The sequence below is a fragment of the Panthera pardus genome, unplaced genomic scaffold (genome assembly GCF_024362965.1).
Source record: "Panthera pardus isolate Hobbes unplaced genomic scaffold, ASM2436296v1 HiC_scaffold_26, whole genome shotgun sequence".
Classification (NCBI taxonomy): Eukaryota; Metazoa; Chordata; class Mammalia; order Carnivora; family Felidae; genus Panthera; species Panthera pardus.
Genome location: NW_026526832.1, coordinates 31601502 through 31628521, shown reverse-complemented (window position 1 = coordinate 31628521; position 27020 = coordinate 31601502). Strand labels below are relative to the sequence as shown.

General features: G+C 52.6%; 1 protein-coding gene across 1 annotated transcript; it reads left to right on the top strand.

Annotated features, from left to right (window-relative positions):
- Positions 1-237: 237 nt before the first annotated feature.
- TRIB2 (tribbles pseudokinase 2) lies at positions 238-26647 on the top strand. Its single transcript, XM_019451644.2, has 3 exons — positions 238-1933; positions 6690-6982; positions 24105-26647. The coding sequence occupies exons 1-3, from the start codon at positions 1664-1666 to the stop codon at positions 24571-24573; spliced, it is 1032 nt and encodes a 343-aa protein (XP_019307189.1). The 5' UTR covers positions 238-1663; the 3' UTR covers positions 24574-26647.
- The last annotated feature ends 373 nt before the right edge of the window (positions 26648-27020 follow it).

Sequence of the window (27020 nt, the reverse complement as noted above, 5' to 3'; positions counted from 1 at the left end):
CTGCCACCTCGCCGGGGCCGAGCCGGAGAGCCGCGAGGCCGGCGCCCGCGCCCGGGCCGGGAGCTGCAATGGCAGTGGCAGCGGCTGGCGGGCGCGGGGAGCCGCCCGCTGATTGATGGGCGCCCGGCTCAATGAGGGGGGCCCGGGCGGGGGCGGGGCGGGGCCGGCCCTGGGCTGAGCCAGTCGCGGGTGCCGCGGGGAGGGGCGGGGGGGCGGAGGCTCCGTGGAAATGTGTCGGTGACATTGAATGGGGAGACGGAGCGCGAGCGAGGCGCGCGCGCGCACACCCGCGCACACAGGGCCCCGCTCGCTCCGAGATCCCCGGCCACGTAAGTAACTATTAATACCGCCTCGCCGGGAGTTGCGGGCGTGCTGAGCTCGGGGATTGGCCTCGGGCACGATCGGCCATCCCCTTCAATTTTAAATACACATTCCGCTTACCTCGGGGGGAGAAAGAAAGAAAAAATAATAATAAAAGACGAAGAAGAAGAGCCATCAATTTTCTCCAAAACAGACCCCACCGGGCAATTTGGGCTTTTCGGGTAGGGGGAGACGGAGTTGTCGTAAATTATTCCAAGGCAAGATCCAGGTATCCAGCGGGAAAGGAACGCCGCAGGTTGGCTGGGCTGGGGGCGCATCCCCTTCCAGCGCCCGGAGGATCCCCCGGAAGCTCGTGCCGGGGGAATCGGAGACCGCCGAGCCACCCTCGTCCCTGCCCGCACTTCTCCCTTTTTTTTTTTTTTCTTTTTTCTTTTTTCGGAGGACGATCTGGAGCACGAGCGAGCAGCGACAGCATGAGCCTGTGCTGACCTCCGCCCGGCGGGCCAACCCGGGCTTTGTCGCGGTACCTGCGCCCGGCCCGCGCCGCAACTCCGTGCCCGGCTTTTGCAATCTTTTGTTGGTAGCGCTGACCGCTCCAAGTTAAATGCTCCCTCGCTATTCTTTTTTTTTCTGTTCTTTTTTTGTCTGTTTGTTTAAATTTTGGAGAGCTCTTGCGATCTTGGAAAAGCCTCAGACGCCATCTACAGTTAAAACGTAGGTAACTACCCTCTCCGGCGCCCCCTCTTCCACGCCCCCCACCCTTTCCACCAAAAAAGGGGGTGCAGCGCGGATTCTGTCTGCCGTGCGGCGCGAGCCGGTAGACCCGTGCTTATTTCCTTTTTCTTTTTGTTTGGTTTTCTAACGCGTTGAGACTGAGCCGCCGCCGTGCGCCCCTGGAAGATTGCACGAACTACGGCTGGGCTCCTCCGCCCCGTCTGCGTTTCGGAAGCCTGCGTGGGGATCGCTTCGGGAGACCGGGCGCTGCAGCTCCCCACCTTAGCAATCCGGTTACTCGCCTAGCTAGATCCGCGTTGGAAAGCGAGCGGGAGAGAGAGAGAAACTAAAAGTGCCGGGATTCTGCAGATCGCTGGCTGCTTTGGGGTAACAAAGGGACCCGAGTTGCTGCCGACTGAGCACCCCCGGGAGCCGGGCTCGGAGCAGACAAGGTGCCCGGCGGCGCCCATTTGGGGGCTTCTAACTCTTTCTCCACGTCGCCCCTCTCCCGTCCCCTCCCCTCTCGTTCCCTTTTAAAATCCGTGGCACCGAGGCGCCTGCAGCCGCACTCGCCAGCGACTCATCTCTCCAGCGGGTTTTTTGTTTGCCGAGTGCGATCCCCACACTCATGAACATACACAGGTCTACCCCCATCACAATAGCAAGATATGGGAGATCGCGGAACAAAACCCAGGATTTCGAAGAGTTGTCGTCTATAAGGTCCGCCGAGCCCAGCCAGAGTTTCAGCCCGAACCTCGGCTCCCCGAGCCCGCCCGAGACTCCGAACTTGTCGCATTGCGTTTCTTGCATCGGGAAATACTTATTGTTGGAACCTCTGGAGGGAGACCACGTTTTTCGTGCCGTGCATCTGCACAGCGGGGAGGAGCTGGTGTGCAAGGTAAAGAGCCCGGGGTTTGTTTTTGCTTTTTGTCTTTTAAAAAGATTCCCCGGCTGTTTGGAGGGGGCGGGAGGTCGCCGAGCTCCGGAGCCTTGGGGGAGGGAGACTCGCGGGATAATTACCCGTGGCCTCGTTAAATGGGTTTATTTATTTGTTCACGTTCGGCTAGTTGCGAAGTTTTTAGAGCGTTGCAGACAATGGGGCGGGCTGCGGCGGGGGCGTTTTGGGGAGAGCCTGGGGCGGGGAGGGCGGCGGGGACGGCGCGGGGGCCACGGCGGACACGCGTGCTCCCGAACGCTCGTGGAGCGCCTCGGCTCAAGGCCGGGTCCCGCCGCCCAAGGGATTTCTCCCCGTGTCTAGCCCCCTCCCCTTCCACCGTGGAGTAGGGAATCCCCCGCTAATTTTAAGGCACTGATGTCTGTGTTCCCTTCGCAGCCATTGTTCTTAGGAGCGTGCAGGTGTTGAACCTTTGTTCGGAAGGTGCCCTTTAAAAGACACACACAAAGGTGTCCCCTCTGGCGGAGCCAGGGGCCCAGCGCGGGGAAGGAGTTTACAAAGAGCTCTCTACTGCCTGCAGCCTTGAAAGGAGGGTTGGGGGTGGAAATCAAAGCCGCCAGCGCACCTTAGGGTGTAGGAAATAGTGAGCCCTTTGGGTCCTTCTCTCCTCTCGTTTTTTCTCATCTCCGGACTTCCGTGCCTGAACACCACCCCCCCCTCGCGCCCCCCACCCCCAGCCCACACCTTTGCCTGTATGGTTTACAGGCTGGCGTTTGGAGCCCCAGACATTCGCAGTGCTAATTCAGAGCCGGGCACTTCAGTTTCCTTTTTGTCTCTGACCCCCAACAGTGACTGGTGTGTGTGTCTTTGTGTGTGTGCACTCCAGAGGAGGGGGGATGAGAGGGGGGATAGTTGCAAAAAGAGAGAGAGAGAGAGAGAGATTGGGAGAGAGAGAGAATAGAGTAGAGCCTACGGCTACCCAGGCATTGGACATAGATCAAGAATTCATTGTCACTTATTTTTACATTTGCTCACTCTTGGTTTTCCTGGGGGTCTCGGGGGGGGGGGGAGGCTAGAGGGGTGGTGAGCAATGAGGACCTTTGCTGTCTTTGAAATGGGCACTCTGCACAGCTGTGCTACAAAAAAATGCATCACACTTTTACCATCAACCACAGACTGCTTTATTTCATAGGGGACTGGACTCTTGCAGTGTAAATAAGGGTTTTGTGGGGGGCTTCAGTCAGTTTTGCAATTGCTCAGTTCAGATCTTGGGAAAGTCAGGGACTCTTTAAATATAGCTCTCTCCTTGTACTGAGCATCTGGTATTTTGCATCTTCTCCCAAGTTATTGAGACTCAGAGCAACTGTGCCCGGTTAACCAAAATTCAGTAGGCTATTCAGAGCTGGATTGAATTCTCAGAAGACCTACAACGTTGCACAATAGGGGCGTCATCCTTTGAAATGAATGAATTCCACCGAGCTGCCACTGTCCTATGAAATATGCACAATCGCCCCGCAGTGAGTGTGTTCACTCCTTTTGCTCAACTTCAGTACAACATTTCAATATTTTTCAAAGGCTGGAGACGCTTGCACGGAAAGGGATTCTGCCTCCAAATTCTGCAGGAGCATCTTGCTGTTATTTCTTTGTTTAAAGGCAGAGGTGATTCGCCCCTGCTGTTTCTTTCTCCCTCCAGATTCTTCAAGGCATATTTCACTTGGGGCTGACCTTACAGTGTCATCCGTGGACTTGCTCTTTGGCCTGAAACTGTACTTAATCTGCTGGTTTAGTTATTGCAAAGATTGAATCAGCCCCTCACCAATTACTGTGTGGCTGCGAGCGTATTTAAGTGCAGTATCATTGTTCCGCTGGACAGAGGTCATCCCTTTAAGACACGGCAGCCTCTGTTTTCCTGCCTTTCTACCAGAGGTGACATGGGTGACGACTTTTTATGCAGGCACCCTTGTCCATATCCTAGGAAGCTCCAAGTGGTTTTTATAAGGCTGCTTCCATGAGCCACCCTCAGAAATACAGTGTGAACTCAGCTTACTGTGGGGCACTGTGAAATCTACACAGTGCCTCAAGTTCCTTTTGATGTCTCAGAATATAGAGTTCATGTCTCCTAGCTCTATGTTGACCCAAGGAGAAAGTCTTTGCAAAAACTGATCGAATGTAAAGATGCCATTATTATAGAGGACCCTAGAGAGAATTCTACAGGATGCTATTTGGGGTCATTTAACCAACATAAGCAAGCCTGTTTATTGTCTCCAGGAACCTACTTTAAGCTAGGCAAATGGAAGAAGGGAGCTTCAGGGGGTCTTTACCTTATCATTTTCATGGAAATGATGGTAGTACAGTGCAGATTGACATAATTAGTGCCTTGGCATAATGGGCACTTTTTTTTTTTTTTTTTTTTTGGTAAATGCTATTAATGATGGCCTAATCTCACTGCCTTATCTCAGCTGTCACATTATGTAACTAAGGTTCCAAATTAAACATTTAAAAGAAGCCGGCAACCAGGCGTATGGCTTGATTTTGCATTTGAAGGTTATGGTTTAAATACCAGTCCAACCCCATAAAGGCCTGTTATAGCTGCTAATAAAAGTTTGGTTCCTACCCATTTGGGAGACCCTAAGTATTTGTTTTGTTTTTCATGCTCTGTCCACCATCTTGGAATTTGATCTCTTCTACAAAGGGTACTGGCTATTTCTTGAAGCTGCCGTGAATATGTTTCTTTCTTTTTTTTTTTTTTTTAAAGAAATTTCTGTGTCCATTCAGTTTCTCATCAGTGGAGCAGGATAACAGATTGAGGGTGTTGAGCAAAAAATCCCCTTTTATTTTTCAAAAAAATGCAACTTGAAGGAAGAAGGAGATTGTAAATAATGTTAACTCATGAGCACTGGCGACCGGAGCCCGCAGCCTGATGCTTCAGAACACAGCATGCCCGTTACATAACGCAGAGTGTTTATGTTAGCCACTGCAACATGTCTGTTACTCTCTGTGAAATTTTTGAGGCTTTACTTGGTTTCTGCTGCCCACAGCCTGGGTGTTAAAGTTGACTCAGGGCATTTCGGATTCCTAATTGAATGGACCTCTGAGGTCACTGCTCGTAGGTCATCATTTGACAATATCAGGGTGTGATTTGTGGTCTCTGGAGATAATGAAGTATTCATTCTTAAATTTTAGGTTATAGTGGTAGCAGCCGTGCCGTCTTCCTGAGATGCCTCATTATGGTTCATTCACAACGTTACTGTTACTTTGCTTCCTCGCCCCGGGTTAGCACCAGCCCTCTGAGGTTCTCACTATCCTTGTTGGACTCACCGATTTCTTTCGGTTTTTGATCCTAAGAGCCTGTGTGCCTGGATGGGTTTGGGAAGGTCTGTGAGTCCCCTTAAAAATGAATCCCCTATTGTGCGTGCGTCGGAGACTGGGCATTGTCAGCAAAGAGGGGACAGAGCTCTTACCAGCTTCTCCTGTGGGACCCAAAAAAGGTCAACGGTGTTCTAAGTCAACGTCTTCCGTCTCTGAAGGGGAGGGAGGCCCAGTGACCCTGAGTGCTTTAGCCATCTTATCCAGATTATTGGGGCCCAAGCCAGGATTAGAGCCTCGGTGTGGTGATTTCTAGGCCACGCTGCAAAATGGGGATCAAGGAGAGGATGTTCTAACTAATGAAAAAAGATTTAAGAAGCTAAATGGTGGTATGCCTGTAGCACTGAGTGTTGTTGGAGCATTCCTGGCCTCCAGTGCTTTCCAGCAAAGCCCCTCATGCCTGCCCCTCACTCCTGCAGGCACAGAACAGAGTCATGTGCCCACATTCCCAGGCAGATAGGAAAACCACATTCCAAACCCAGGGATTTGTAGTCCTGATTTAGTGGAGGTCTTAAAATGAATGAAAGCTTTTTCTTATGACCTCAAAAATTCTCGGTAGTGTTAATCCCTCTTAGGTTGCTTTCAGAAAGGTATCGGGGATGGATTTTCTTTTTAAACAACCCCACAATGAGGTGGCATTTCACAGGCTAATTTTGATTCACAGAAAATCATTGCATAACTGATTCATTGAGCTAGATAGCCGTGCAGGAAATAGAGAAGCGTGTCTGCTTTCCTATTAACAGCCTGTGTCCTATTCCTAATTCTGCCGCTGGGGCTTGATTTGACTCGCTCCCTGAGCCTCGATTTGCACATCCGTAAAACGAAGGTACTGAATTAGATAACCTTAAGGCAGAGTCTACGTTTTTGACTGTTAATTGCTCAGGTCTTACAGTGCTGTGCAACGTAGTTGCAAAGCATAAAATCTGTTGTCCACAATCGCTGTAGTGGTACAGAGATGTACATTTTTGCTCCGTCTTGCTTTTGGAAGGCGAACAAGGTGTCGTCTGTGCAGCTCGGGGTGGGCCACCTTCCGATTTTGCTTTTGTTCCTGTCTCAGCGGAGGTGATCGGGACTTCCCGTTTGTGTGCTGTATGACCTCGCGCAAACCGCTTTGACCTTTATTTGCTCGTATAATCCTCCCCACGCTGTGGGTCAAGCGCCATTTGCCCATTTTGCACGTGACCGTTCGGAAGCTCAGAGAGATCCAGCGGCTTATTCAAGGCGACCCAGCTTTGGGAGCGGCCGGCAGGGCCGGTGTGGTCTGGGTCCACGTTCGGTGTGCTTTCTCGTCCCCTCAGAAGCCTGTACGGTGGGAGGTGCCCGCACCCTGTGATTTTCTTGGTCGTACAAGAGGGGTCGCTGACTCTCCGTCTTGTTGTGACCCCTGCCCTAGGTGTTTGATATCAGCTGCTACCAGGAATCCCTGGCCCCGTGCTTTTGCCTGACTGCCCACAGCAACATCAACCAAATCACCGAAATTCTCCTGGGGGAGACCAAAGCCTATGTGTTCTTTGAGCGAAGCTATGGGGACATGCATTCCTTTGTCCGCACCTGCAAGAAGCTGAGGGAGGAGGAGGCGGCCAGACTTTTCTACCAAATCGCCTCGGCCGTGGCCCACTGCCACGACGGGGGGCTGGTGCTGCGGGACCTAAAGCTGCGGAAATTCATCTTTAAGGACGAAGAGAGGTGAGTACCCTTCCTGTCCAGACCTGACACTCTAACAGGCTGTCCAGGATGGACTTTTTTTTTTTGCTGCCTGCTGTCCAGGTGAGAAGAGAGGGTGGGAGGACAGGGGTGGGGGGGGGTGGGGAGTGAATGAATATTGCAGCGTTCTAAGCGCCCTCGGAAAACAAGTCGCTGCTCCTCTAAAGGCGTTACGGGATGCTCAGAGGGCAGGTGCCAGGACAGTCTGTGACCCGGTCGTTATTTTTGTTGTGGTGTCGTCAGCTCTGAAGGGTGGCTGCAAGCCTGTGTGGCGTTTTCAAGGTGCACGAGGCACGATGGCGACAATCGTGCCTTCAGAACGCTCGGGGCCTGGCATCAGTCATTTAGAGCCCATTCGTTCGTTCCCTCATTCAGGAATACCTCAGGGTGCTTGTGGGTGTCAGTAAAGTGTGCGTGTATAAATCACAATTCTCAGTACTCTGAAGATCCGTGTGCATGAGCTAGTTGACTCACCTATAAAGGAATGTTCCAAGCCCTAAAAGAAGATGATCTCCCGGGTCGGATGGGAACTGGGGGCTGGGGTGTGAGTTTTAACTAGGACTTGGAAGGCAAGAAAGATATTCTATAGGAGACGCGATGTCGGACCAGACCTGAAAGATGATGAACGTGTTACGGCCAATGTGGGAAGGACCCGTGTTGCCGGTGAGGAACCTTCCAGTGCAGATGCACAGCCGGGTGAAGGTCTGGCTTATTGGAGGCGACAGCTGGACAGGCTGCTGGGCATCTGAGTTCCATTCACGCTTCTTCCATTAACTCGTTGCGTTCTGTTTCGCAAACCCACTGGGGCCTGCTTTGTCTTCCAGCTGACTTCCATTGTTAAAACTCTTCCCAAGCCACTTACTTTTCTCTTTTGAAGAATGTGCGTTCTCACAGGGGTGGAGGCCACGGATTCATATTCGTTGCCGACTCGTCCAAAAATTGTTCTAGGGTTTCTACACACGTGGGTCGTGGAGTTACCACGACTGCCTTGGGCATCCTCACCTCCTACTAGGAAAGTGGTTGGTGAAGTGAAGGTCCGTTGTCACAGAGCTGTTAAGAGCCGTCCTGAGTGCAAAGCCGATACGTGCCATTCATTCACTCGCTGGGCAGATCTGTGCGTCTGGTACAGATCTTCCTGTCAAACCTTCCTACCTTCCAGTCAGTTTGGCCTGTGATATCGTAGGCTGCTGCTTCTCGACGTCGGGTGGTGTGCACTTCGTTTTTTGTTTTGTTTTGTCTTTTTGCATCTTTATGGGTTGAGCTAATTGGGAAATGTCTGGGAAGCATTTTGGGATTAGCAAAGGTAAAGGGCCTGTGGTTACTTAACCCAAATGGGATAATGTCATGAGCATTTGCAATCCAGCTGAGTATTCAAGGTTCAGAGGGCCCGTGGCCACAGAGATTGGTTATTGTTCCACATTTTTACCCATAAACAGATATCTTAGGCATTTGTGGCAGCCAGTATCCTGGTCCTTTACAGTGCAGGGATTTGACCCTTATTGATAAACTGAAGAAGAGGGAGCCATTCAGAGATCTAGAACCTGGGGCCACACTTAACCATTTCTCGTCTTCAGCTCAGATGTGTCTGCCCTCGGAGCCTGGAGACTCGGGTTTGTACCCCAGTTTCATCTTTAATAATCTCTGACCATTTAGATTGGTCCCCGCCTTCTGGGCTCAAGTTTCTAATCCTTTTATTGTCCTGGCTCTGTTTTATTGGTTCTGAGGTTTTTCTGCGTTACAATAGATGTGTGTGCTTCTTTGAATATTCTCATTGGGAAGTAAGTTCGGCTGTGACTCCCAGCAGAATCCCGACAGAGATACTTTATCCTTCTGTGTGCTACCTTTCTTGGACACGGAGTAACTCTAACTTCTAAAATGAGAGGTTAACAGGTTATTGTTGAGCTTAATTCTCTCTGCAGGTTGGGGGTGGGTATCCTTGTGTTCATTTCATAGAGGAAGACTCAGAATGTGTGAAATCTCTACGTGACAGACAGGAAAGAGACAGGAAAGGACGTGTGCTCTGTTAAATCAGCTCTCAAGAAATCCATCTGCCTGCCCTGGGCAGTAAGGGCAACGATGCCCTCTTTCACGGGGGTCCAGGTTTTTAAGCATCACCTTTGATCGTGCCTCTTTAGAGAGGAATTTCACACGGCAGCGAGTATAGGGGGTGGTGCGTCCAGCGATAGCACATGTATGTAAATACATACTTAGGAAGTGGGTCACAGTAGGGTGGACGCCCCCAGGTCAGAACAAGGGGGCACGTGTAAACTCTGGGGCCTCCAGGGGGCCATCCTTCAGTCCTGTCATGTTTGTTGCTGCCTGGAATCAGAGCCCCGGGGGTGAGGGTGCTGGCCCCAGTGCCCACGGCTAGCTGGAAACAAATAAGGGGCTCAGTCAGACCTGGCTTGTCCTTTATGGTGGCAAAGCAAAAATCCTTGATGTCCCAGTGCCTAGAGAAGAAATACCAAGATGTCGGGGTACCTGGGTGGCTCAGTCGGTTAAACATCCAACTCTTGAATTTTGGCTCAGGTCATGATCTCATGGTTCCTGAGTTGGAGCCCCACATCGGCCTCCATGCTGACAGTGTGGAGCCTGCTTGGGATTCTCTGTCTCCCTCACTTCCCCTCATGCACACACCCTCTCTCTCAAAATAAATAAACAAACTTAAAAAAAAAAATAGAAATGCCAAGAGGTCAGAAGCTTCCGACACAAGGACTGTGCATTTCTGGTGTTGATTTTGGAGTTTGTGTTGGACATTTGCAAAAGAGCATGACCCTTTCTAGAAAGATCTAGAAAGAAGCATCCCATGTGAATGTGAAACCAGAATACTTCACCGGAGCACGCATGGCAAAGCTAAATCCTTTTTAACTTTAGAGAGCAATTTCCTTCTGAGAGAGGAAACGTAAGTGACGGGGAGGAAGCTGGTCATCATCTGTCCCTGGCGTGTCTGAGAGCACCTGAGCCCCGTGCAGCCTCGCATCGCTGCGGGACTGTCGGGGAAGGAAGACTCCTCATCTGATTGGCGAGGTGACTGGGTTGCACAGGAGCTAAGTGACCTTTCTCAAGGTCACTGCCGGCATGCCCATGGAGCTGGCCTGGAAATCCTACCATTTGACTCCAGAGCTCTTTCCCTATCCCTCACCTTGCTGAAGGCTCGGTGGACTTGTCCTTCTTAGCATGACCGGCATCTCCGTCTGGGCAGCTCTGAGAAGGTCGCTCTCATTCTCAAGGACACTCTAAATGTTCTCATTGGTAGCCGATAGGAACTTTGTTTCCAGCCAGCTGTCAAACTTTTTGTGAAAGAGGAATAATGCCTTGTAGCCTTTCTCCTTGTTGTTTTGGTTTTTAACGTCTCGTTCTCAGAGCGTGAGTCTCTGGTTTTGTCACTCAACGTGTTTCTCCCTCCGTGTGTCCAACAGCCATTGGGTTTCGCAGCAGAGTTTCTCTTTGTTGGTCTGCACAGTGGCCCGCGTGGAGCAGCCCGCCCGTGTTTTGAGGGGGGCAGCGGTCTGGGACCTCACTGGGACCTTGCTGCTGGCAGCTCTCGCCATCCATGCTAATCAGCAGGACCTCCTCAATAGGTATTTCGATAGCACTAGAGCCTATGCCTCTCCTGACGTCATGGCACCTGTAAGAAAACAATGGGTTGAATTGGAAAGGCCTTTGAAACGTTGAACGATGGAGTCTGTGTCTGTGTTCGGACCCTTTATGCATTGGTCCTATGGGGGAAAAAACACAGAGGAGGCTTTTGGAAGTCCTGTGTTATTAAGCTTCCCATCACCAGACCCCTCCTTTGCGCATGGCCTTTGATCTCTCAAGGATGTGCTTCTTACTGGTTGATTCTCTTGCAAGGGGTTGAAGGTGAAAGCCCTCGCGCCCCCCCCTCCCCCCTCCGGGTTCCCAAGGAGACCCGCCTGTGAGCTGACTTCCTATGCATGGATTTCTGATCCTGGACTGTAACTGAATCCATGACCAACCCGTGAGAATATTCTTGGTGGCGCTGTGAGGGCCATCAGTCTAGGTTCCCAGAAACAGCTCTGAAGATGCCACCCCATGTTCTGTTAGGGCCTGATGGCAGTGTGCCTTGTCTCGCTGTGTTGAAGCCGCAGCACCTCAGATTCTTTGGCTTCCGTTTTATTTTGGTTTGGGTTCTAGATGCAGATTGTCTCTACCTCTCATTAGCTACCCGGTCTGGGAGGAGTCCTTTAATGCTTCTGAGCTGCGGATTCCTCGGAACAGAAGTAAGGTCTGCATCCCTGTTGGTGGTTGTGAGAGCTGAGTGTCGTGATCCAGAGGCGCACAGGGTGGGGCAGGGGCTCGCGATGGCCAGCAGCTCCTAAAGTCATGGGTAACATGGTGCCACTATGGAAGAGCCGTTCCCAAGGCGCCGGAAGTGCATGGAGAATGGGCTCCGCCCCTTGGGCCGCCATTTCACAAGGAGTGAACCCTTGGGGGTCTAAGGGTTCAGATTTAAGGCACATTGCCCTCTCGGTTAATGACAGGCATTGCATCAGTGCCGCGGGGAGGGGGGTGGGACCGGTGACCAGCAGGGCAAAAGCGCAAAGGGCAGGGTGGGCGGCTCAGCAAGGCCATGAGGTAGACGAGATGTCCGCAGGGGAAGGAGCGTTCGAGGCGCATGCGCTCCCCCGGCCCCGCGCGGCCGCTGTGTTCCCAGCCTTGTGCTGCTGCTGTCTCCTCCGTCCCTGGGACGTTTCTGCAGCACGAACCTGCAGTTTTGTTTTTGTTTTGAGGAAGTTAAACCCTTACCCTGATTGGGCTCGCTCTGGACACACCCTTTGCGTCCACAGTTTCGGCAGTAAAATCGGAGATGGGCTGATGGGGTCAGAGGGGCCCCCTGTGGGTGGGAGCCCTGAATTAGATAGAGGGCAGTGACCGTGCCGCTCTGCCCGGGCAGCCCGTTCTGGGAGGCCTCGTGTTTGAATTTGAGCCTCCAGGGGAAGGCCCGAGGCTGGGAGAAGACCCCTTACTCCCACCGGGAGGCCGAGGCACTGGATTCTAGGCCCTGCTCCTGCCCTCCTTACTGAACTTAATCTTGAGAAGTTACATAAGCTCTTCTGTCCAGATTGCCTCCTCTGCAGAGTGGAAGTAACAAGGAGACTTTCTTTGTGAAATTAAATGAATTAATGCGGGTGAACCCGGTGCTTGGAACCTGATCAGCCATCAGCCAGCGGTAGCTCCTGCCGTCCTCACATCCTGTGCACTTAGTGACAGGATGACACTGGGTGACACAGGGCCAGCTGGCCGACTCAGATGTGGGGAGCCCTTTAAGCTGCTGCAGCCTGGGGCTCCCACCGTGGTGCCCGTTTCGGCCAGCTTGATCTCTCTTCTCCCTCGGGACAAGGCTCCTTGCCACCCCCCTCCCCCAGCGCCCTGCTCCCCTGGTCGCAGTTCATTGTTGACATTTCACCGCACAGAAATACCCCATGTGAATGGAGAAACATGCCTCTGTACGTGTTTCTTCTTTGCTTAGAAGATTTTTATCTCTTGACGTCACAGGTTTGATTTCCTCTGCTTCGTGGAAGCTAATCAGTGCCTGCTTCTGCGGGAGGGAGGCTGGACCCTTTTTAGAAACCCCGCAGCCCTAGGGGCCCTCGTGTAACCATCTACCCGGGCACCCGACCTGTGTGTCCTGTGGGGCCCAGGCCTTGTGTTGCCCTGACCTGCCAGTCTCTCTCTCTTTCAGTATCTAGCAAAGTATAGAGATCCTGTCCTGCTTTCTTTCGTTAGTAGCGATTTACATTAAGTGCTAAGTTCACCGTATTTCAGGAAAATATCTTACCTTTTTGCTTCCCAGGAGACAGAGCTCCTGGAATTCACTTATTTATGTGGACCATTCTTATTACTTCAGGCATGCCAACCCTTGGGGAAGGCTCACTCCCCCACTTCTCCCTGGAGGGGTAAGCGATCCCCCCCGACCACAGCACCCCTGCAGTCTCCCCTCTCACATTGTACACGTGCATCCCTAGACCGTCCCCGTCTCCTCCTGGGCTGGGAGCTTCTTGGGGACTGAGGCTGCCTCGGTTTCCCTGCTGCCGGAACACGGTGGGCACTGCGTGAACGAAGATCTCCTTTATTGAGCGCGTGCGTCTCAGATTGGATTCTCATGACGGAATGAGAGAAGAGAGAAGTGGGGGTGAGTACAGATCGTTGGCCTCTAGATCATTCCCCAGATCGGGAGCCCCTGAAAGGCTCCGTCTTATCGGTCTCCCACGGAGACATCTTTGCAAAGAAAGCTCCTTTCAGCCTTCCGCCTCAAATGAGAAATTAACCCATCGTTGCCATTTGGATTTAATGATTTGCGCAGAATGACATTTGAGACAGTGCGGTCAGTGTCTGTGGCCGGGTGTCGCGTTTATGAAAAGCTTCTCTAATCACATTGAGAGGGGAGAGCATTCTCAGGGTTCCTCGCTTAGAAGTGGGCTAAATAGTCGGCATCCTTCAGTAGGATTTCTGGCTGAGCTGCTTACTGCTTGGGCTTAATCAGTTAGTTGACGGGCTGGACTGAGACCCTGGGAAGGTGAGGCCAAGGGCACGGCCGTAGGAGTTTTTACTGCCTCACTGAGCCGTTTGACCTTGGCCTACCTCCTCTGGCGTGGGTTGGAGATGGTGAACTTCCAGTGCCCAGCACGGTGCCGGGCGCACTGCAGAGCCTTAAGAGGATAGCGGTCATGACTGGTCATCAGCTACCGGCTTTGGGCCTCACCACCCAACCACCCGGAGATCCCTCTGTTTACCCAGCAACCTGTCACGGGCCAGGCACTGTTCTAGGTGCTGTGGCAACTGCCGTGGCAAACGAGACCGAAGGCTTTCCCTCGTGAGACTTACAGTTTAGTGAAATAATACCTAGATACACCATGTGCCAGGCCCTCTTCTAAATACAAGGGCAGTTAAGTGAACTGATTTAATCCGAATTAACTACTGTATGTATATTCACCAGCTTAAAACCAGTGAGGAGGGGCGCCTGGGTGGCTCAGTCGGTTGGGCCTCTGACTCTTGATTTTGACTCAGGTCATGATTCCAGGGTCGTGGGATCGAGCCCCGCATTGGGCTCTGCACTGAGCACGGAGCCTGCTTGAGATCTCCCTCCTCCTCCTCCTCCTCCTCCTCCTCCTCCCCCTCTGTCCCTCTCCCCTGCTAGCTCACAGGCTCTCACTGTCTCTCAAATTAAAAAAAAAAAAAACAAAAAACAGTAAGTTAGTGCTATTATCACCATTTTATGGATGAGGGAACTGAGGCTCAGGGTCCCACAGCTAATCAGCGGCAGGCCTGGGGATTTGTACCCAGGATACGGGACTCCCGAGCTTAGGCTCTGGAAAGACCACACTGGCTGTTGGAAATGGACACCAGCTAAAATTCCGCCCCTTGTGTCCGATCCCCAGAAAGAATTTTCTCATGCAAATAGGCAACAAGTAAACACCAGCAGGACCTGACCGGCCGGAGTCTAAGTGAAGCTCAGTGCTTGACCTTCTCTGAGCAGTCATGGGCCACTAGTTCACTAACCCCCTGGACAGTCCTGTGATGTCCCGTTTTGTTTTCTGTACAGAACTGTGAAATGGGGTCTGTTTATCTTTCTGTCTTCCCTACCTGGCCCAGGACTGGCATTGTAAATACTTGGTGAATGTCTGACAGTTGTCTAAGTGGGTGTGTGAATAGCCCCCTATGCCCAGGAGGCATAAATATTATAAGAAAAATCCCCTAGATATATTGATGGCAGGAGGCAGTAGATGGAAACACATTTTAAATGTCCTTTATCCAGTACTCTTGGGAGTTTCTCTAAAGCATGAAATAGAGTCCAGCCTGTTTGAAATTTCTTTGGACTGTAGAGAGTACAGTTCTTAAGCAGAATCATGCCCGGATACCCTGAACTCCAGACAGCATGTTGGAGCTGGGGGCATCTGAGACATGGGAGTCGTGCTACTTTGCAAATATTGATTAAGCATCTGTTTTGTACCACATACAGCGCTAGGTGTTAGGGGTACAAGAATCGCTAAGGGGAGTTGTTGCCTGATGGAAGACAAAGTGTAATAGTGACTTTTCGTACCATGTTACGGGTTGCGGGTAGGCATTAGAGAGCCCTGTGGGAGCAGGAAGAGAATGTTCCAGCGGTGGAGTGGGGTGTAGAGAATGAGCGCGTCAGTGAGGAGATAGGTTCCCTCTTGGGTTAGTCTGAGTGAAGTAGAGAGAAGGGGAGGGTGTCGGGAAGGATGAGTAAAGGCCAAGAGACATGAATGAGCCTGTGCAGGGGGGGATGATGTACTGGTGGAGGGTGCTATATGGGGGTCAGAGATAAGACTAAAGAGGGAAGCACAGGTCTAGGGCCTGGGTGCATGCCCTTGTCCTTAAACTTGACCTGAAATCCAGGAAATGCTACCAAAGGGTTTTTCTAGACAGGACAGGATGGGGTCAGGTTGTGATTCTGGAAGCGTATGGGCAGAATGGATGTGTATTGACTGAGGCTGAACCAGGCCCCAAGCGGTGGGATCAAGGAGGAGTGGGTAAGAGGTAGAATTAACCCCAACCCTTGGATTTTTACAAATGAAGAAATGAGGAGGGAATGCCCTTCTCCAAAGTTCTACAACGTGTTGGCGGTGTGACCCAGAGCAGGGCTCAGGTTTTCTGGCTCCCAGAATTGGTCTAGTGTGTGCCTGGGCCATCTGGGTGAGGCCCAGGTTAGGACTCTGCCAAGTGGAAATCCCTGCCTGGCCCAGCGCTGGACCACTGCTCCCAGTGCTCCCTGGGTCGGTGGGGTCAGAGGGACTTGGCCTGAGCCCTGCTGCTGCCCTGCCAGTCGTCCTGGGTGGGAATGTTCTGGACCCTGAGTCAGCCTGACCACGCAGCAGGGCCGGAGCAGGAGCTTGAGGGGCGCCTGGCTCCCTCTCCCTGGGAGAATCCAGGTTGGGTGGGCCCTCAGAGCAGTGCTGTCCTGCCCTGGCAGGAGGTTGCCTGCGGAGCCTTTTCTGAAAGGCTGGATCGATTGACTCGGGATCAGGGGATCCTTTGGGATCGCGTCTCCCTGCAGAGGAGCAGGAGTCCTGAACAGAGGACTGAGGAGGAGCTCTGAGCGGCGCTGCCTGTCTCCGGGTTCCCCGTCTGTTCCTGTGGAGACACGGGCTGCCCTCGGATGGTGTCTCCCTGCAGTGGGACGGCCTCGGGGGTGGGATGCGATGGCTTCCCCGCTGTCCTGTGGTCATAGTGTGTCGGGCTCAGACGTGCACCAGCACGCAGACAGCACAGGCCTTTCTGTTGTGGCCAGCCAGAGGTGCTGTGGAAACATCTGGGTGCTTGAGTCGGATCGGGCTTCTCATCACGACCGTACTGTTCCCTAGCAACTTCCTTCATCTTGGTAAGCTGTGACTTTTCTGGCGCATCACACGGGTGCAGGAACCCCCCCCCCCCCACCTCCCTGACTATGGTCAGGTAGTGAGAGGATATACCACCTGGGAGAACCAAGCAGCCCCTCCCTGTAGACTTCCCTCACCGGGACCCGACATGCCTCCCTGTTGGTTACCTGCTGCCCTCCTGCTGATCTGGAAGCAGCTTGACCTTGGTGTCGGTCTGGTCACTGAATCTACAGGATCTGGTACGTCAGTGGCTCTCAGGGGTAACTGTTGGAGAAAATCTGTGCACTTAGGAAGCAGAGAACTCGAATGACGATTTATCTGGCAGAGTTTAGCAGTCTGTGGCTGTCACGTCGGCTTGATGGCAGCCTACGGTGTGGGACAGTCCGTGGCTGGGCACCCCCAGCGGTAGCCCCTGGTGAGACCCTTGCTTGCACAAGCCAGCTGGCAGCCAAGGGCAGCTTTTCAGTACTGGGCAGAGTGAAGCCAGACCTGGCCGCATTTGACCTGTCTCAGTTGACCCTTCGCCTGCTTGGACAACCGCCGCCCCCCCCCCCCCCCCCCCCCCCCCCCCATGGAATGGCCTTCAGTGACTTCTCTGAATTCCACTGACCTCAGGACACCGGACTTCCCGTCCCGGCCAGGCCCACTTGGTCTGGCTGAACTCCCAGCCCAGCCCCACCCCGGCCCACCCTGTCCTGATCCCTTCCTGCCGAGAGCCCAAGGTGGTGTTTAAAGGTTTAAAGACAAAGCATGATTTGCTTGGCCAGGCCACTGTTGACTTTTTTGGACAGAGCACTGATTTGGAAGCTGAAAACCTGGTTTTGAGTCCCAGCTCTGCCATCGCTTGCTAGGTGGCCTTGGGCAAGTCACATCTGCTCTCTCAGTGTTTTCGTCTGGGAAATGAGAGGGTCCAGCCGCCTCTCTCTGCCTCGTGAGCTTCCACAGTTAGGTCACATGAGTGTGGGTTTTTGTCTGTGATCTAGTGCTCAGTAAACCTGGGGCCTTCCTTTCACAGGTTTTCTGTCTTTGTCACTCAGGAAATCTGTGTTGCTGGTGACAGGATGTGTTTTGGGGCGGGCACCAGCACGAAAAGCCTCCAGATGTAGACTCAGAACTGTTTCCTCCATTATCCCGTCTGCGGGCTAGGACATTTAATCCCCTGTGCCTCAGTTTCCTTATTTCTAAAGAGGTTTGCGTGTATCATAATACTTGCCTTTCAGTTTTGTTATGAGAAATAGAGATGCGGACTGAAAAACTCCCAGCACCTAGTAGATGTCTTATTCACGGTCACTGTTGTTGTCACCATAATTGTCATTGTTATTATGAAGCTGTCACGGAGGAGACAGTGCAGTTCCTGTAGTTTCGATTAAAGACAATTTATGATTGAGAATTTTGAAGTTAGAAGAGCCCTTTTCGGGCCCTGCAGGTATGTTTACATTGTACAGAAGGGAAACTGAGGCCAAAAGGTCTGGCTGTGGTCACACTGGTCTTGGGCCTGGGGCCACGGGGAGCCATGCAGGCCTCGGCTGCGAGTGGGTGGGACACTGCTCCTTGGAGGCGGGAGTAGAGCCGTATCCTGCTGGTCTGGCTTCCTCACCTGGCTGGGGACCTGATGGCACAAGGCCGGTAGCCAAGTGCACAGGCTGCCCCCGCGCGAGCCTTTTCCATTCAGAAATTAAAGCAAAGCAGGCTGGTTCCTGCCTGTGCCAGGGACGAGTTGCAAAATGCATGCAGGGATACAGATTCTTAGCCAAGTGGATTCCACCCCAGGCTAATGGCTCTTTCCTCCAAGAAGCTGCCTGGAGGTCGCCACTGTCATTCGTAGCTTTTTTGGTCACAGCAGTTGTCCACCCTCCCTCCCTCTATTCTTCATGTACCATTCTATTCCCACCGCCTCCCGGTAGCCCACTCTGATTTCCCTAGGAGTTAAGGAAGTGAGAAGAATGAGCAGGGCACATATTTGGGGGTAGAACATTCCAGGCCAAGGGGGAAACAAGTGCAAAGGGCCCAGGAAGGAACATGGGCAGAGAATTCACATCCACTTGGATCTGCCTGAGGCTTGTTCCTCTGTCTTGTCTCGTAGGCTCTGGGGTTGAAGGCGGGGTGGGGCTTATCTTACTAATAAGATGGGTTAGAGTCGCCACCATTTCTTTGCAGATTTCCTGTGCTAGGCTTTTCGGAAGGTACTTGCGTTGTTTCGTTTAATCCCCATAAAAACGGAGAAGATGGCTGTCACATGTCCTGTCCCTAACCCCAGTGCCTACTTTAAATGCCCTGCCCATTCGTTAGTGGAACATCTGAATTCCTAGGACCACTGTGCCCTTGTTGATTGTTCTGGAAATCGATTCCTTTGCCTGGGAATTTATGATCAGGGGACAGCAGAAGTTGATAGAGGGTTCATTTGCATCGTCCCTAGCGGCCAGGTGCAGGTGCTCTGCCAGGCACCCCTCCCCCCACGCTCTGAAGAGGAGAGAGGGGCAGCCCTGCTCCCCAGAGGGGGAAGCCAAGCCCCAGAGACCTTCTGAGGGTCCCTGCAGTTGGGCGGCAGGTCTGGCGCTGGGACTACAGCCCAGCCCCAGGGTCCCGACGTGTGCGCCCGGAAGGTTCTGGTTTAAAAGACGCAATCCAGACTGCTTGCCTTGACTCTCACCCAGGACTGATGTAAACAAGTTCCGGGTGTTCCGAGAAGGAGACAAGGTCAGAAGAATGCTTGCGAACGTTCCTGCCCTTCCTCCCCATCTTTTTTCCTAGGCTTCTCTTCCTCTTCTCGCCTTGCCTGCCTGGGATGTCGGTGCCCCTGGCCCTGGGTGCATGTGTGCTGCCCCGGGGAGGGGGTCTCGTGGACCGGGACGCCCTGGCTGCTGTTCCCTGGACTGGATGCTCGGGTGGGTGGGGCAGGCCGAGGGCAGGGGGGGCTGGCTGCTTGGAGCCAAGGGAAAGGTGAGCGCCCCGCCCCCGACTGGCCTCGCTGGCCTTGCTGGCTCACCCCTTCTGAGCATTGGGCTCAGCGTCCACATACAGGGATGACAGTTGCTGCCTTGGAAGCTGATGTTAGAAACTTTAAAGAGGAAGTATATGTAGATACCTGGCGGGTGTTGAAGGGCACACTCTGGCACATCGCACAGTGAGCCGAACGTGACAGGTGGATCCGAAGCCCGGCTTCTGAAGGGAGGCGGGGGAAGTGGCCGGGGCGGGGGGGGGGGGGGGGGGGTCAGCTGGGGCCGGGGGGGGCAGACAAACATCAGCAGCACGTGGGTGCCCTTTCTGTTACGCTCTCGGGTTCACTGGGTATTTGCACAGCCACCAAGTGCTGGAGGTGGAGGGGGAGAGAGGCGAGTGCCGGTGAGTGGGTTCCTCAACAAGATTGAACCCTTGGCCACGGGTGAAGGCTTTTTTCCTCTGATCTGGAAAAGGGTTCCAGAAGAGGCATCGGGGTGGAAATAGGGTCTCTGCTACCTGGGGGAGCGGGTGGGTCACAGGGGGAAGGTGACCGTCGCCGTCAAGTGTTGTGTCCTGGAAGGGGATAAGTCTGGAAAAGGGCTGCAGATGTGGTTTAGCATAAGGAGCTTGAGGTGGTGACGTCTGTCCCCTGCAAGGGCTCCGCCAGGAGCAGTTCATGGGTCTGAAGGCACATCTGTACCTGTCCTCACCCCGCCAGGGACTGAGGTGTTGGAATTTACAAAGCCTGTTCCCATGGATGCTCGACCTGACATCCTCTTAATCCCGGCCAGGCGGGCAGAGCAGGGCTCTTGTTCCTTCAGAGGTGAGCACACTGGAGCTCTGAGGGGTTCCTGGTGTGACTGTCCCTTTCACTCTGATTGACGTGGTGTGACTGTCCCTTTCACTCTCAGAGGGTCTGCTGTGTGGCAAGCCCCCGTCTGGGTGCAGGAGATACAGCCATAAAGAGAGGCGATGTTCTCCACATACAAAGCGACCTCAGCCACCTGCTCCCGAGCTCCTGGAGGTGGCAACGAGGGGATCGCCCTTGCAGGGACCGCAGGAACCAATGCAGGACTGAACGACGATTCCCGGCGCCGTTGTGGGGCCTGCGAGTCCCGGGGGCGGGTGCTACAGGATGTAGGATGGTCAGCCAGGGGCTCTTTAATGAAGCTCCTTTGAGCAGAGACCTGAAAGAAGGAAAAAGGTGAGCAGGAGTGAGACGCCCCTGGATCTGATAGAAGAACATTCCGGGCAGGGGCTGGGGGAAGGCGTGCACAGAGACCCCAGGGAGGACTGTGGCGGGTGGTCGGTGTGTTTGAGGGACCGTGAAGAGGCTGGAACGGGGCGGGGGGTCAAGAGGCCTGGGGCTCACCTCGCAGCCTTGGGGAGAACGTCCCCCAGACCCACTGGACACCGGACCGTCCCTTGCTGCACAGCTAATTATCGTTGCCGCAGAAGCTAGAGTTATTCCTGTAGGCATTCTGCTGTCACGACAGTGACCTTGGAGGCCAGGAGTCTGGCCAGCTCCTGAGCCAGGCGGGGCTGCTGCTGGTGAGGGTCGGGCGAAGGAGGCTGTTGAGGGAACCTCCTTGGGCTCGTGATTTGAGCCCCCTCCCCTCCCCTCTCTGGGTTTCCGTGACTCAACTCCTATCCCGGAACATCGCATGAGGCTGGTGTGGGCCTGCCCCACCTGCCACCTTAGGTTAGAAAGAGCAGCAGGAAGAAGGAGATTTGCTTTCCAGCAGCCCCATTCCAGATCAACACATCTAGGCCCTTCCTGTGTCTTGAGATCATTCACTGAGGAGGGAGGAGAGGAACAGAGCGTGTGTGTTCCAGGTTATAGTGGAATATGGGCGAGCAAGGAACGAGGGCACGTTGCTATAGATGCGAATCCCAGGATGTTAAAACGGGCAGAGACTTTCAGGCTGTCTGGTCCAGACGGATGTGCGAACGCGCTCAATGCTGCTGAACTGTCCAGTGAAAAATGGTTAAAATGATACATTTTATGTATACTGTACCATAATAAGAAAATTAGGGGTGCTCAGGTGGCTCAGTTGGTTAAGCGTCCAACTTTGGCTCAGGTCTTGATGTCGTGGTTCGTGGGTTCGAGCCCCGCGTCGGGCTCAGTGCTGACAGCTCGGAGCCTGGAGCCCGCTTCGGATTCTGTGTCTTCTTGTCTCTCTGCCCCTCCCCCACTCACATTTTGTCTCTCAAAAATAAATAAATAAAAAGAAATTAAAATTAAAAAGGACACTACCTTGTCCAGCACCCCTCTTCAAGTTTAAGAAACAAAGAGATTGAGGGGCACCTGAGTGGCTCAGTAGGTTGGGCGTCCGACTTCGGCTCAGGTCTTGATGTCACAGTTCATGGGTTCGAGCCCCACGTCAGGCTCTGTGCTGCCAGCTTGGAGCCTGGAGCCTGCTTCCGATTCTGTGTCTCCCTCTCTCTCTGCCCCTTGCCTGCTCACACTCTGTCTCTCTCTCTGTCAAAAATAAACATAAAAAAAAAATTTAAAAAGAAACAAAGAGATTGACTTCCCAGAGCCACACCACTGGTAAAAGATGTAGTGTGGCCTGGAATCTGCCCCCTGTCTTCCCCGTCCCCCTGCCCCGGGCTCCCAGCCCGGTCACCAGTGACACGGCCATTTATGGCTCATGGACAGAAATGAGTGCAGGGGAATGCGGTCACTCCTTAGTCTTTGAGACTTCTGTAATCCAAGTATGAGATCTTAGAATCAACCCAGGGTTTCATCACGTTTTGCTTATAGAGAGCTAACTTGATGACCCTGAACCTCGTCTTGCTTCCGTGGCTCCCTGAGTAGCCTTGGTGACCGCCCTGAAGGGGTAAGCCCTGTAGCCCAAGGGAGAAGGAGGATCAGTAGTTCATGGACCCGAGTCACAAGTCAGATCTGGGAGGAGAGCCCCGTTGCGGTTTTTCCTCCTCCCCGGCCATTTGAGCCCCATGGCGCCTCTGGACGACAGGACGCGTACTCTGGTGCGCACTTCTGAGATGAAGGAGGCAGCTGTTGCAATGACACCGACCTCGCGGGACCTCGTAGGCACTGTCCGTGAGGCCCAACCCCCTCACTCCGGCCCCTCAGCCCTGTCCCTTGTCACCGTCGTGGCAGGCATTCGTCTGTGTGATGGAATGGGCCCGAGTCTGCGGTCTGACCGCTCCTGGACATGAGCCGTGGAGGGTTCTGGACGGGAGAACAGGAGGAGGATTTCCATCCTAAGCTCTGGAAGGTAGCGGTACCTAGCTTTCCACTCAAGGAACGGCAGAGCAGGGAAGCGGGAATTCTCGGAAGGCCCCTGAATCAAGGAGAGATGCCGGTCTTAGCGGCTTATGGTGCTGGGTCAGGGGCAGCCGTCAGCCTTGAACAAGTCCTTTCACATCTCGGTCCTCAGCTTTGTTCACTGCAAGTACGTATTATTTTTAGGAATTTAACTTCCAAAAGTATTTACTGAGCACTTATTTTATGCCCAGTGGTCACGTCAAGCCCTGCTGTGCAGAGATGGGTGCTAGGCCCTGGGGACTCTGAGTTCAATGTGGGATTTCTCCGTCTCTGTTCAGGAGTGCATCCAGGAGGGTCCCGGAACCCGTCAGCCAGCTCATTCGTCCTTAAATGGCAAGGGGCAGGGGCACCTGGGCGGCTCAGCTGGTAAAGAGACCGACTTTGGCTCAGGTCATGATCTCGCGGTTCACGAGTTCAAGCCCCACGTCGGGCTCTGTGCTGACAGCTCAGAGCTTGGAGCCTGCTTCCGATTCTGTGTCTCCCTCTCCCTCTCTCTCTGTCCCTGCCCCACTCGTGCTTTCTCTCTCTCAAAAATAAATAAACAAAAAATAAATAAGTAAACGGCGAGGGCAGATCGACAGACATGCCCCTGCACTCGTGAGAAATCAGCATCGTGCGTGAGTTGTCACAGGTAGAAGATACAGCAACCAGGTCACATTAGTATTACGTAAGTCAGGGACCAGCCCCTGGGAATGTGATTGGCAGGACGGGAGGCAACTTCCACAGCAAACCTTGGCCAGGGGAGGTCAGCCCTGGGAGGGCTTAGCTGCTGGTAGTGGATGCCTGCTCGAATACATTCCCCAGCCCTGCCCGTGTCCTGGAGAGGCAGCTTGGTATTGGGGAAGGAGGGACAGGTTGATGAAGCAAAGTGTGGGGCAGGTCTTCTCTATTTCCCAGCTAAAAGGCGGTGAACAAATTATTCCTACTCAAGCTCTCCGAGCCTTGGTGTTCTTATCTGTAAAATGGGATCATAAAATCTTCCATGTGTACCGAAAGGACTGTTAATAAAGCCAAGATACCGTTGAGTAAAAGGTCCTTCCATACCGTGTTCTATCACGTCAGCCGGAAGCTTGCCGGAACGTGTGGACAGAGCTTCTGGGAGCTTCCCAGTTGGCTGGATCGGAGTCCAAATCCTGTGACTCCCCATCACTACCTAAGGGCGTCTTTGAGAATAGCACTGGGTCTCTTACTGCCTCATCACTGAGATGGGGAGATAGTCAAGTCATTTAGAGTCTGTTTACTCGCTGGAGGTGTGGGACCCTCCCACCCCCAGTAGATCTTAAGCCTCGTGCAAATTCCCTGTCACTCTTGTTCACTCCTGGGGCCTCCTGCCCTGGAACAGTGTCTGGCACCTAGAAGGCACCTAGAAGTCATGTTTGGCTGGTTGAATGAATGAATGAATGAATGGTCTTGGAAACATTAAAGCAGGAGCCGTGTGATGTGACGACGATGAGATTCGTGTGCGTCAGAGCGCCCGTAGGAGCTCACGCTTTCCTCTCTCTTGCAGGACCCGGGTCAAGCTGGAAAGCCTGGAAGATGCCTACATCCTGCGGGGGGACGATGACTCCCTGTCAGACAAGCACGGCTGCCCGGCTTACGTAAGCCCAGAGATCTTGAACACCAGCGGCAGCTACTCGGGCAAAGCAGCCGACGTGTGGAGCCTGGGAGTGATGCTCTACACCATGTTGGTGGGGCGGTACCCTTTCCATGACATTGAGCCCAGTTCCCTCTTCAGCAAGATCCGGCGGGGCCAGTTCAACATTCCAGAGACCCTGTCCCCCAAGGCCAAGTGCCTCATCCGAAGCATCCTGCGGCGGGAGCCCTCAGAGCGGCTGACCTCGCAGGAAATTCTGGACCATCCCTGGTTTTCTACAGATTTTAGCGTCTCGAATTCAGGATATGGTGCTAAGGAGGCGTCTGATCAGCTGGTGCCGGATGTCAACATGGAGGAGAACTTGGACCCTTTCTTTAACTGAGCTCACGCCCCACAGAGACTTAAGCAGGTTACCCGGGGAGCGAGAGAGGGCAGAGGAAAGTCCTTCCGGGGAACGCACGTCGCCTGGCTTGGTGTTAAGACAGACACTGACACTCAACGTTTTCTCGGTTCAGAGAAGGAGAACCTTCAAGGAGCTGACCGAACATGTAGCATGGGGGCGAGAGATGTGGGGTGGGAGTCTGGGGTCAGGTCGGAGGGGTGGGAGCCCCTGGCGCTTCCCCCTTCCCTGACGCGGCCCCCGGAGCCCACCCTTTCAGCGGGGCTGTTGCTGCCTACCCCACTTTTCATTTGTTCCAAAATAGTTGCAGATCCTGACGGAGCCCAAACTCTCTGCCTCAACCACACATCTTGGCATCGCACTGTTAGCTTTTAACTTCTTGTCACGATTCAGGGAAGGTACAATTGGCCAAGGATTCTTTTTCTTTCTTTCTTTCTTTCTTTCTTTCTTTCTTCTCTTTCTTTCTTTCTTCCTTTTTTCTTTTTTTTTTTTTTTGAAACAAGCCAGCCACCTACCTGATAATTATTAATGGGGTTCATTAAAAAAACAATTCGGTGCACACAGACTGACATGAAACCTGGGTGCTAAAGCTAAAAGAAAATAAAAGTCCAGTTTGTGTCTCTTAATCGCTCTTTTCAACTCATTTCTTCTAAATAAACGATTTGCCATCCTGGTCAGGAAATGACACGTTGATGCTCTGCTCCCTGAAGGGGGAAGAAAAAAAAAAAAAAAAAAAAGTCTGTCCTTTAACAAAGTTACTCTGTTTTGTGTCCATGGGTTTGTGGCAGGAAGCTATTAGAAGTCAAACTTCCAGAGGCATTACCGCTATTAGAGTTTAAAGAAAAGAAAGGAAGGGAAGGGAAGGAAAAAAGAGAAACCCACTCCCGAATTTCTTTCCTTTGAACAAGGAGGGCTGCCTTATAGATGGTCCTCTCTGCTGGGACGATGGCACCGGGGCCAGGTTAGCGGGAGGGGCATATTGAGAGTCTGAAGCTTTTTGCAACACTCCGGTCTCAACGAAACCTCTTGTCTCTGTTTTATTGGATAACCAGTGACGCAGAGCAGGTTGTCGCACGTGATGAAATCCAGGGCAGCTATTTTGTTTCCTTTAGGAAGAACGATCCTTTTGGCTCGGAAGGCCCTCTGGTTTGGACAGAAACCCCTCGGTAGAGACAAGCGGGAAGAAACATCAGCTGAAAGCTAGGATGTTATAAATACAAACAGCTCTCTGTCCCAATACGCACCTTTGTGTTTTCAAGAAACTCTTCTATTTATTAAGGAAAATGTCACATTGTGATGTATTAAGCGAGTACTTCAATTACGGGTTGACTTGGGATGACGTTACATGCTGTGGTTAACATTTATATATATATTTTTTTTTTTTCCTCGTTTGAGTATCTCTGTCCCTGAAATAACCTTTTGTTTGGCTTTTCTAGATAGCTTTGTTTGATTTCGAGTGGCAACTGTTTTTTATTACGGCTTTTCTATTGCTGTATGATACAGAACACTTTTGGCATAAATATTTGTGTTTCCAGTACCTCAGTTGTTTGGATTTTACCGCCTGTATACGTTTTGTGAAATGGTCATGTTTTTGGGTAGGTAACACGTGGACTCTAGTATGTAAATGTTACTTGAATCTGTGCTTCATTATAGTATGTAGCATGTATGTGCAGACCTTGGATGCTTTATGCCTGTTCAGCAGGGGCTCAGCCTTCACGTTCCCAGGAGGGCGGCTTAACCGTTCATAGTCAGGAGACAAGGCGGCCATGATTCTATTTTGATAACGGAAGATAACAAAGGAGAGAGGTTTTTGTTTGTTTGGGTTTTTTTGTTTTGTTTTTTTGTTTCTGTTTTTGTTTTTCACATTCTGAAGATGGTGCTGTGTCAAGAAGGACCTGTTTTTCTTCCCCGTCCCCTATTTTTTAAGTCCCCTGGAGGAGGAAAGGTTGGTGGCATGCATGCTGGGAATCTATGGCCTCTGGTGCTTTGTCCTGTATTTGGTTTAATGTTTTTGTCCTAATCTCTTCAATCAATAAAATTGTGCGTATTTAACTAAAATTCCGGGGTCCTGCAAATGATGATTCTCTGCCGTCTGTGGTTTGTGGGCACTGCGCACCAGCCCGGAACCCCTGACGTCCTCTCGGGGGTTCGCTCTTGTAGGCCGAGCCACTGCGACTGTTGGTACAAAGCGAGAGCCAGCTTCCGTCGCGTTTGGGCCTATGCTGGCCAATTTAGAGGGGATATCTCACTGAATTCATCGCCACTAGCCGCCTTCGGAGGTGTGAATTATGTTCCCATCACAGATTAGGAAATAAGCCCAGAAAGGTGCCTAACTTGCCTGGGGTTAAAGCACCTGTAAGGGATCGAGTCAGGCGCTGACTCCCGTCTGTTCAGTCCTGAAGCTCGTCATGCTCTCTAGGATGTTAGAT

What these genes read in the sequence shown, in the direction of transcription:
- TRIB2 (XM_019451644.2), top strand. Translation starts at nt 1,664, where the DNA reads ATGAACATACACAGGTCTACCCCCATCACAATAGCAAGATATGGGAGA. An exon ending in GGGAGGAGCTGGTGTGCAAG is followed by an intron (nt 1,934 to 6,689) that starts GTAAAGAGCCCG and finishes CCCCTGCCCTAG; the next exon opens with GTGTTTGATATCAGCTGCTA. An exon ending in ATCTTTAAGGACGAAGAGAG is followed by an intron (nt 6,983 to 24,104) that starts GTGAGTACCCTT and finishes TCTCTCTTGCAG; the next exon opens with GACCCGGGTCAAGCTGGAAA.